Source organism: Hesperophylax consimilis, chromosome 7 (assembly GCF_061612785.1).
Source record: "Hesperophylax consimilis isolate HC1 chromosome 7, BYU_Hcon_1.0, whole genome shotgun sequence".
Classification (NCBI taxonomy): Eukaryota; Metazoa; Arthropoda; class Insecta; order Trichoptera; family Limnephilidae; genus Hesperophylax; species Hesperophylax consimilis.
In genome coordinates, this window is record NC_142842.1 from 6,334,667 (window position 1) to 6,346,794 (window position 12,128).

A 12,128-nucleotide genomic window follows, 5' to 3' on the forward strand; every position below is an offset into this window, starting at 1 on the left:
CACTAAAAGTACGAGTATACTCGTACTTGGCATTCAAACTGTTAAAGAGGGGCTGTTCGAATGATTTTATTAATGCAGTTCTCGAAGAAGACGGATGCCAATACCGTGTTCCAAAAGTGTGCCATTTTACATAAGAATGAACATTCTCATTTTTCAGCTTTTTAGCAAGTCATCAATGACTAATATGTGGCTTTACTATTTCAGGATGGCCTTTCTTGCCGAGTTTTCCACGCCAAACAATTTCTGAAACTCCGAGCCATGCTGCTTTGTACACTAGATTCCAACACCCACATCACCAACGACTTCAATCTAAAACTGGCCGACGGCAACACAACAGACAGTGAGACTACCAGCTCCACCAACAAAGAAGAAACCAGCAGGAAGACAACGGAAGCACCATCCAACCAGCCCAATGAACTGATCAATCAAAGAGTCCAGTTGGATCAGGAGAAGAAGTCTGTGGCTAGTGATAGGGAGGCTGTGATGAGTGTGGAGTCATCTCCGGTGATGGGAGTCAAGAGGAGCACGGAAGAGAAGAAGAGGTCTATGCAGTCGAAGAGTGCTGCTGTAGAGCCATTGACGGATATAGAGGAAGGGTTCATTAGGTCCTTGTCTCGCTGTGTGCCTTGGGCGGCTCGCGGAGGAAAGTCTGGCTCAACTTTCTGCAAAACTACAGGTAAAAGATACTTCATTCAAAGCAAAACTTTCCTTTTTTCTATGCAAATACCGTACAAGAGTCCCAACTGCTCCTAACCATATGGAGCCGGTGGGACTATGGCATCCCCAATCGAGTTATTTTTGGAGCTGAAGGTAGTGGGAAGGGGAAGGAGATAGGGAAGACAAAGGTGGGGAAGTACCTGGCTATTCAAATCTGATCACCAAAGACAGCTAAAGCCATTTCACAAGTGACGTTTCAATTCTTAATGGTGATCTTACACAAGGGCGATACTGAGAATATCTTCCACTTTGGAACGTATTGCATATATACTATATATTATTTTAAATGAATAAATGATTTGAACCCGCAATCTCCAGATTGCTGGTCGAGAGCTTAACCCCTTGACCACGGAGGTGGTCCTAAGATGCATTCAAGATCATTTTGTTTTTATCTGTGTCACTTAGAATAATAATGGTTCGACGTAAAAGCAACTCGCGCTATTGTTTCTCTTTCTGCACTGACAGACTGTGCCACAGCAACATGTGGCTGGGTACAGCTAGTATTTATATAAAATTATTAGACAAGGAGCATGTACTATTAGTTGTAAATCTGTGTATCTCATGTTTGAAACTTTTCCAGATGACCGTTACATCCTGAAAGAGATGTCGAAACTGGAACTGCAATTGTTCCTGGATCTGGCTCCTCATTACTTCAACCACGTACAGTCCTGTCACATGAACAAGCTTCCCACACTCTTAGGTATGTTGACTAAACTGAACTGAACGGACACGGGATACCACAACGGAGGTCCTCAGGAAAACTAATTTCTTTCAGGGCCTGTGTCATCTTTAGATATGGTGCGTGGAGGATCTTTTTAAGTGATCTTATGCGGAAACGTCATTGGTTCATGCAACAATGTAAAATGTAACTAAAATAAAAGTTTAAAAATAGTGGAAGTTCTGGGGGAAAAAAAGTTATGAAGGGTGAGTAGGAATTGGGGGGTCAGTGTGTCCAGAAGTGACAGTATGTCATGAATCCCATGAAATCCCACTGCGGTGCAGGGAATTGGGTTAAGAGAGCCCAGAGTGGAGAGGTCAAAAGGTCTTCTTCAACCAGCCTCTCTAGACCTGGACAAACCTCACCCTATGATCCTGGCCACTCCTGCAATTTTCTTCTTTATATGTATTAAAAATTGTGCATTAAAAGAAACAGCAAAATGCTTATTTTACCTTTGAAATTTAGGTACCTACAGATTCCTTACGAATTCTAAACTAACTAACCATCACGCTGTTTCTATGCAGGGGTAGGCAGAGGGAACGGACCGCCAAACAACTCGGTCTTGGCACATGCTCCTTGCCTCATTCACATTTATACATCATCTCATACATACTCTTCTATTATTCGGACTCTTGACTCCACATTCCTCACACGATCATACATGGTTTTACCACACATACGCCTCATTTCAACAGCATCCAATCTACTTTCATCCTTTCTTTGCCAGTTCCATGCCTCACTTCTATACGTCAGGGTAGGTACCAGCACTCCATTGTGGATTGCTGCTAACTTCGCTTCTTTGGACAATTTTTTGTTAGCGCCAACTGCGTTCAGTCCTCCATTAATGGAGTTACCTGCATTTACCCTTCTTTCAATATCTCTGTCAGCCTTCCCATCTCTCGTAAACATACTTCTTAAATACACAAACTCATCCACCTGCTCCAAGTATTCCTTATTCACAGCTATATTGCACACTGTTTTTGTACTCTCTCTTTCAAACACCATTACTTTAGACTTACTTACATTCATCATTAACTCATTCTTCATGCATACGTCGTTCATCCTAGACACGAGAGACTGTAGATCAATCAATAATAATTGCTAATCAATATTAGCAATCAGCACCACATCATCAGCATACAACAGGCAACATACTTTCAGATTATTAACAAATTCTAATTCTAATTAAATTGGCTAACAAAAGAACCTGCACAGTAAACACCTCATTATTTTACAGGAAGAATAGTCGGCGTTTACCGGGTGGATGGAGTGGGTGGCGTGGCGGGGGGTGTGCTAGTGATAGAAAACCTGTGGCACGGACGACCCGACATGGCGCAGCGCTTCGACCTCAAGGGGGCGCAGCGCAACCGCCTCGCCAACCAGGGGCCCGCCGACAACGTGCTGCTGGACGAAAACCTGCTCAACTGTAAGTTTCTTCTTTATGTGCCGTATCAGGTCCCCCCGACGTTGGCGATCACTCTTGAAAATGTCTCTTTGTCTTGCGCTGCCCGGAATAGCTCCTCCACACTTCTAATGCCGGTCCACTCTCGTATATTTCGCAGCCAAGACATTTGTCTCCTACCAGGCCCTCTGCGACCCTCTATCTTGCCTTTCAATATTAACTGGAGCAAGTGATACTTCTCCCCTCGAAGTACATGACCCAGATATGAAATTTTCCTGATTTTTATTAATCTAAGCAGTTCTCTCTCTGCTCTAGCCCGCCTGAGAATTTCTGTGTTGGTGGTCATGTCGGTCCATGGGACTTTGAGTATTCTCCGGTGAAGCCACATTTCAAAAGCCTCTAACCTGTTCATGGTATTTACTTTCAAGGTCCATGTTTCACATCCATACAACAAGACCGACCACACATAACATTTTAGCATTCTCTGCCTTAGTTTTAAGCTGATATTATCATTGCAGAAGAGGGATTTCATTTTAATGAACGCAGTTCTTGCTGCTTCAATTCTGCACCTAACCTCTACATCTGGGTCAAGAGTCTCCGTGAGAATACTGCCGAGGTATCTAAATCTTTCGACCTTTTCGACATTGCAACCATTTAACTGTATCACTGATTCAGAGTGATCTAGTCGTCCAAAAGTCATCCATTTTGTTTTATTGACGTTGATTGTTAGGCCCAGTTGCTCACCAGCATTATTAACAAGATTTAATAGGTCTTGGAGGTCATCGATACAGTCAGCTAGTAATACAGTATCATCTACGTATCTTATGTTATTAATGACAACTCCGTTGATCTTAAGACCCTTCTCAGTATTACTTAGGGCTCTTTTAAAGACATAGTTGGAATAGAGATTAAACAATAGTGGCGACAGGATACAGCCTTGTCATACTCCACGCTGAATGGCAATTGCATTAGATCTCTCATTCCCATGTCTTATTTCTGCTGTTTGGAACCAATACAGGTTTTTTATGAAATTCTGGTCTTTGGTGTCAACGTTACAATCCGCAAGCATTTTCATTAGGTCAGCATGTTTTACCCTGTCAAATGCCTTTTCGTAGTCAATAAAACAGGCAAAAACTTCCTTTCTTTGGTCACGACACTTTTGCAATAGTACATCGATAGACAATAATGCCTCACGCGTCCCAAACGCATTTCTGAAGCCAAACTGAGTGTCATCCAAGTCCTGCTCGCACTTATTGCGTATCCTGGCATGTATTATTTTAAGGAATAATTTAAGGACATGACTCATCAGGCTTATTAATCGATAGTCACTGCACTTCTTAGGGTATTGTTTTTTAGGCAATGTCACGAAGGTGGATTTTAGCCAATCTTGGGGTATATTCCCTGTGTCGTATATAGAATTAAATAACCTCAACAGGTAGTCAACATTTTCATCATTAAAGAGCTTCAACACCTCAACTGGAATATCGTCTGGTCCGCACGCTTTTCTATTGTCTGAAGTCTTTATTGCATGAAGAATTTCTGATTTTAAAATCGATGGTCCATGCAATTGATCATTGGGAATATTTATGTCAGGTCTAATATCTTTGAATGTATCATGAATATACTTTTCCCATGTTTGTAAAATATCTTTTTTATCCAATATTAATTTATTGGAATCGTCAACTAAACATGATGGAGTAATTCTTCTAGAAGTGCCTGTAATTTCCTTTAATTTTTTGTGAAGTTTGAATGCATTGTGACTACGACTGTACGATTCTAGTTCTTCGCACTGTGACTTCATCCATTCTTCTTTGGCTTTTTTAATTTCACGTCTAATCGTTCTTTGTAAGTTTTTATATTGTGTCTCATTATGTTTGTGTTTACGTCTCTCATCCATTAAGTTCAAAATGTGGTCAGTCATCCAATTCTTTTTTCTAATTTGCTTATCAGCTTTCAAATTTGCATCACAGGTTTCACGTATAACTGACTTAAGGTTATCCCATTGTGTTTGTATTTCTATCGATGGATCACAAGGGAGTAGCCTAATATTATCGTTCAAAGTCTGAGATACCCTATTTCTGACCACTTCTTCATGGAGTTTCGAGATTTCCATTTTAATTTTGGTTCTGGGCTTTTTTATTTGTTTTAAGCGTAAAACAATATCGGCAGTTAACAAAACATGGTCAGAACCAATGTCCGCACCAGGGTACGTGGTGACTCTCTTTACGGAGTTCCTGAATCTATGGTCTACTAACACATAGTCAATTTGGTTCCTGACAATATCATAGATTGTTCCATCCTGAGGTGATCTCCACGTATAAAGCCTTCTTTTCGGGAGTTTAAACCAGGTATTTAATACAACCATATTTTTATCCTGGCAGAATTCATATAGTCTATCACCTCTTTGATTGCTTATGCCTAAGCCATATTCACCAACTATATGAGAGCGGCGACCTTCACCGGTTTTGGCATTTAAGTCTCCAATGACAAAATTGACTTCTCCTCCTTTCAAACTTTGCAATTTACTGGCTAGTGAGTCATAAAAAGATTCCACATCACCATCATATCTCACTTCCGCTGTTGGTGCATACACTTGAATAATATTCATGTTGATGGGTTGACAGTGTAATTGTAATAATATTATTCTGTCCGAAATGGGTACAAAATTCTTAACAAATTTTACATACTTCTCCATGACGAATACAGCAACTCCGTTTCGACGGTTTCTGTCCTGTGGGTCACTTCCTGAGTAGTATAGATTTCCCTTCTCATGTTGGTGTATGCCGCTGCCAGTCCATCTCAGTTCACTAATTCCAAGAATATCTACTTTTAATCTTTCCATTTCCTGTATTGCATTATCCAATTTACCGCTGTATAAACTTCTTACATTCCATGTTCCTAGTCTTATTTTTGAATTCACTATTTTGAGCCGGGAGATTCTTCGCACCCCTGGCCCATTTAAGGGCCGCCCGGGACTCGGGGCCATTGGTTGGTTTCTCTCCATAGTGATATGCTGGGAAAAGATACTGGAGTGGTTTCCCATTGCCTTCTCCAGGGATTTTTCTGTAGGGGTTACCTTCCCTTAGCTGAGCTGATCCGGTTTTATGGCGCCGGAAACTCGCCATTCGCCCTCTCCTTATCAGTTACGACCATGATGTTAGGGTCAGTGGTCATATTGCCCGGGACTCGCGGGATCATAAAGACCACTCTAGGACGCTAAGGAGTAGGACTTACTGGAAATGTTGCTGATGTTATTGCAAGATGGCGTATCACGGTATTTTATAGGCCCACATCCCCCAGCAGGAAAATGTTCCACCGTGGCCTAGCCCCCCTGTAAGTTTACCATTGTATTAATACTGTATGTAGCCCGTATGTTCCGGGATGGACAATCCAAAGTACTCATAAACGGACCGAACCCTAGACGAACCAGGCAACTAGGACTGAGGCAGCTGTTGGCAGTGGAAAACAATGCAGGAAATGTGAAGAGGATGAAGAGACCCCAATTCATCTATGGGGCCAATGTCCCGACCTGAAGGGAACAAGGCTCAGATACCTGAGAAGAAACACGATGGAACCGTGTGATATAGCCAAATTATCCCATGACAACCCTGGTAAACTTTATCAAAGGGACCGGGTACCTGTCAAAGGAATGAGATAAACTGGTAGATACGGCTTGAGTGCTCACGGGAACTATGTAAACCGTCTACGTGAAAAACATGGGATAGTCTGTTTAATATATTATATAACTAGCCCAGACCCGTAAAAAATCACTAATAATCGGAATTCGAAAATTTTCTGTTAAAAATATTATATTATAGGTACCTTATATCTGAATTCTCCAAACAAACACTACAAAATGATGCCAGTTAAATTTAAAGTAAATCCGAGTTCTAGAGTTCATTGAACCAGAATTACAGACATCCAACCGAAAATAGTATTTTTGATAATAGGTAGGTACCTACTTTATTGTTTATATGAATTGTTCCCACAGTCGGTTCCAATTTTGAAAATGACACTTAAATTCAAATAAAATTTGAGTTCATTGAACTAGATTTCACACAGGAATAACTAACGCACATCACAGACAATTGAAATTAGTGTGTTTGATAATTGACCAACGAAGTTCTGTTTTAACTCGGGCACTTTGCATTTCGTTTGTTTGCAAGTTTGTTTGTGTGTTTTGTATCCGGTCAATCCTATCACGATGGTAGCTGTGGAAAGTACCTTTTTACTCTGCCAGAGTTTGCATGAGCATTACGAGCTGTCAAATCGGAATAATAAACACAATGCGAGGCTACTTTTCACAGAACTACTTTGTGTGTAGTAATAATATACCTTAAATCTATATAAATAAAAATTTAAATGTTCGTTTGTTCAAAATCTTATGTCTTCAAAAGTTCTTCACCGATTGCTTTGAAATTTTAACACAACGTTGCATTCGAGTATATTATATTGACGTCACCTGTGACAGGTAAAAACGTGCTTTTTTTTAAAAACAGCGCAAATATATATTTTTTAACTCGTAGTAGTCGGCAAGAATATTCAATTAATAAAAATACATTTTTGTTAAGGCCAACATGAAGACAATACCATACTTTATGTAGTGAAATTTTAATTTTTGTGTTTAACAAACCCAGTAGAAGTAAAAATGAATGAATAAAAAGGCAAAATGAATGTATCCGACACTGCAATTGCAGTTCTTCGTGACGTGCGTGGGACAATTCTTCAACACTGCAAATGCAGGACTTCCGCTCTTAGGGGTTAAAAATAGCCTATGTTTTTTCTGTTACCCTGATTACCCAACTGGGAAAGATTTATAAAAAGAAAGATGCCACACTTTATAGCCTTGATACCTATGTGGCTGATCCATAGTGTTGTCCAGAATGAAGCTTGCGTTCTGGTTTCTTGCTATAACAGAATCACAAGTCTATCCATTATTCTTATAACATGTACATGGCAACACAGTGAATAGGTTATGTGTTTTCATGTTTCCAGTACGCTGGGAGAGACCTTTGTACATACAGTCACACTCGGCAGGAGTTCTGTGGGCGGCTGTCCAGCGGGACACGGCCTTCCTGGCGGCGCACCAGATCATGGACTACTCGCTACTGGTGGGGCTCGACGAAGACAGGCAGGAGTTGGTGCTCGGGATTATAGGTAAACCCTTACTTCATTGTACCATTGTACATACTCCACTCGGCGGGAGTTCTGTGGGCTACACATAAATATTACACCATGTAGAATCACCTCTCGAAGTTAGCGCACTTTACCCCCGGACACCCTGTATAGGAAACCTGTTGACCATCTTTTTAGGTAGTTACATACCTATTTTTAACACCATTCATACGATAATCATAAAGTATCTCAAATCTTTCAAAATATTTTGAAATACATTCTTGTATTACAAATTTCAATGTTCCAGATTACATCCGCACCTTCACGTGGGACAAGAAGCTGGAACACATTGTGAAGAAAGGGCTCGGCTCCGGGCTGCCCACCATCGTGTCTCCGGAGCAGTACAAGACCCGCTTCTGCAACGCCATGAAGAAATACTTCCTGCAGAGCCCCAACCAGTGGGAGGACCTTCATCGCGGGCTCAACTCTGACAGTTGATGGCAGTACTGAACTGAATAGTTTACCTGAAGATAGATCTTGCTGGCTCATCATTAGGTCACGGATTTGCGGTGGTATTGCAGTGCCAGAAATGATTGAATATTTATTTTATGAAATATGCAGGTAAATTTTGACACTGTTCAGTCGCAGACGATATTTTCGCAACATAAGATGGTGTTTTATTCAATTGTTCAGATTCTAAAGCATGCCAGAAAACAACTTGCTCTTGGTGTACTTTTTAAGAGTTGCTAAGCAACCAGTCGTGCATTACTCTATGACCGAAGACAGGCATTGTGTAGCTTTTCAAGTTTTATTAATAATTGTGCTTTATCAGCTTCTGCTAAACCAAAACTCATTTTGATCAGAATTTTTTTACTACACAATATTTTAATTGTTCGTTTTTATTAGGACAGGCACAGCTTTTAAGAACTGCATGCCCCTGTGTGTACATAAATGTATACAATAAATATACAACATGCCAACAGTAAAAAATTGTCCTGCAATAAATATATATGTCGATAGCAAGTACCCAGTATTGTGTTTATGTATACAAAATACTGGGTACTGGCAATTCCTTGTCATTAAGTTGAACTGGAATCGCCCCTAAAGTCGTTAATTTTAAGGTTAGGGGCAATTCTTTATCATTAAGTAGAACTGGAATTGCCCCTAAACTCGTTAATTTTAAGGTTAAGGACAATTCCTTATCCTTGTAGGGGTGAAGACAAAAATACCAAATGAGTACTCAAAACTCATTTAAAATTTAATGTTTCTCATTATGTTATGAAAATCTCAATTTGTGCCATCATTGGATCAAATTTATAGCATGTAATAATTATACTTTGATTTATTTGTATTAACTGCCGCCATTGATGGAGGCGAGAATTACCAAAATTGATCTTGTGATGAGATATTTATCTTTTAAGGAAGTTTGTGCTGTGAGAATCTTAATTTATTTTTCTCATGTAAAGTTTGCAGCGTGGTTGATAATATTGTAACAATCAAAGATAGATTTTTTTGGTCACAATGTTGTAAACATTAATTCTTTAAACATGTGACATTTTGGTGCCCTGTACGCGGCACTTTTCATTGATTTTTGATTCGCAAGACAAATGTTGTGACGTATGCGTACGGGGCATAGCCGCTTGCAAAAGGAATTATTTTATTGTTAAAGCAATATATTTTTTCTTCTTATTATTGTAAAATACAAATATAACTGTGTGAATGCAACGCCAACTGAACTCAAAAATGTACCAACATACATTTTTTAGTTACTCTTTTAACCTACAAATCTTTAACAGCTAAAAACACATGTAACACCAGACATTTTTGTTTAGTTCGTTAACCCCTCAGACCTCTGGCATATTGACCATTGTATTTCTATATGCTTCAGAATGCCGGAGAATTTTCGTATATTTCCGCTTCGCAATAAAATCCAAATAAATAGAATATTTTTGTACATATCCGTAAACTAAAAACTATATTTGGAAGGTTATGAAATATGTTTTCAAATTTTATTATTAAAAATAAACATTTAATCAATCAAAAAAAGTTTAAAAAATGCTCGTCTCACATTTTTTCATTGAAAAACTCAACTAAAATTACTGATAAAGAAAAAAAACACACTTTATTAATCAAATGGATTATATACATTAATAGCTATCCCCCACCACGCGTTGCTGTGGATCAGTCTGTCTGTGCAGATAAAGAAACAATAGCGCTTGTTGCTTTTACATCCAACAAATAGCGTGTTTAAAAAAAACAACCGGTTTGCGTAACAGATGGCGTTTTTTTTCAAAAGCATGTTTTTACATCAGTATAATATAGGTATATAAAAACACACGCGTATTCAAATGCAACGTTGTGTCATAATTTCAAAGCAATCTGTAAAGAACTTTCGGAGATTTAAAATTTTGAACAAACGAATGCTTACATTTTTATTTACATAGATTGTCACCTCAGTTTTTTGACATTTTGTATAAAAATATTTAATAAAAAATTAACAATGTTTCATAATTTCTTCTCAAATTGCGGTCTTAACATTAGGTGCACATTTTAATCCTTCTATATTTGAATATAAAGTATGGTGTTTTCTCTTTCTAACACCGTTTAGTTAATATTTCCAACTATGACAGAAAGAGAGACACAACGATTTCTATGAGACCATGTGACCTGTTCCGAAAATCGAACAAATTGGCTCATCTGTTTGTTCCCTAAACCAAAAAAATTACCCTGACGAGAAACATTAATTTTATAATTGTGGTTTATTATATTTTCATCTTTTGTTGGTTTTGCATTGACACAGCGATATAATATGAAAGCTATAAAAGCTTTTGTTGATGAAAACATCCACATTCACAGAAAAATGTTTTGTTATTTCACAGCTGAATATTTTATAGAAAAATGTGCACAAATGCACATTACAATACACAATATACATTATATATATTTTAGAATACTTAAAAACCTTTTTTTTCTAAATCAGTACAGTTTGCACTGAAATATCTATCAATAAGTGAAATGATATTATTTTGTATTCATTCCAACTCAATTTTAGTTATATTTTAGGAGGTTGTTTTGTTGTTTAGAGTTTATAAATTGTTATTATCTAATCTAATATTAAATATAATATTGAGATTATCTCCCATTATGTTTCTTTGATTTTATAATGAACTAGTGGACCCCGCAATGTTTCGCTCCTGCTAATGTCGTTATCGGGCGTCTCCGACATCTTCCACCATTCACTACTGTACACCACAATGTCACTGTTAAAAAACCACATTACATTGACTGTTAGAAAATAGAGTTTAGTGTAGCTTTGCATAGATGTCGCTATATGTAGATACTTACCTTTCCAACAGACTGTTAAAAGTTAATAAATAAGTTGATGTTTATGTTAGGATAGTTTTTCATAGATGTCGCCATAGATTCTTCCCTGTTAAAGGTTAATAAATAGGTTGATTTATCATTTTTATGTCTCTTCTGCAATAAACATTTCTGGCGAAATAAGTGGGTTTATATTTCTACCTTGATCCAAAATTAAACATTGGTCCTTCGAGCCGGATCTACAACGACATCTATGCAAAGCTACACTAAACTCTATTTTCTAACATTGACTTTAATTCGACTCCGTATCCTCATTCCAGTGCAGAGTTAATATCGTGTGAAGTATTCCTCAGGCGTCCTCGACTTCTTCTAACATTCTTTAAACACTCCTGGCACTAATAAGAACAAACTTTTAAATTTTCAGCGATATCGGTCAACTACTTTTCAAGTTTTGCGAGCACAAACATACAAAGCCTTATTTGCTCGGTATATCAGGGAATCTACCTCTTGTTATAACAGTCAACAATTATATGAAGATAAACCTGAACTAAAATATTTGTAATTGCTCATTATAGCCGTGACCGTGATCGTTATAACCAAGTTCGACTGTATTAAAATTATTAACCCGTCGTATCCCGGAACCGCATATGTGAGTGCGGCACATTCTATACGAATTAAAATATATATATATATATATATATTTATGTGCGATTTTGACCCTTATGTATAAAGAATTTGTATGAAAAACAAGTTCACAATCACTTGGGCTATTCTCGTTCTTTACGCAGCAAATACCGGAATGACTTCTAGCTTTTCAGATTTTTTACAAAGAATTTTTCTGTGGAATGCCAACGA

General features: G+C 38.1%; 1 protein-coding gene across 1 annotated transcript in view; it reads left to right on the plus strand.

The window, feature by feature from the left end:
- fab1 (1-phosphatidylinositol 3-phosphate 5-kinase fab1) overlaps positions 1 to 10,885 on the plus strand; it is a 40,557-nt gene extending 29,672 nt beyond the window's left edge. The window contains exons 27-31 of the mRNA XM_089633665.1: positions 205 to 676; positions 1,298 to 1,417; positions 2,673 to 2,861; positions 7,833 to 7,994; positions 8,260 to 10,885. Coding sequence (XP_089489791.1) covers positions 205 to 676; positions 1,298 to 1,417; positions 2,673 to 2,861; positions 7,833 to 7,994; positions 8,260 to 8,450 — 1,134 coding nt within the window. The 3' untranslated portion in view covers positions 8,451 to 10,885. The remainder of the gene's footprint in view (positions 1 to 204; positions 677 to 1,297; positions 1,418 to 2,672; positions 2,862 to 7,832; positions 7,995 to 8,259) is intronic.
- Positions 10,886 to 12,128: the final 1,243 nt, after the last annotated feature.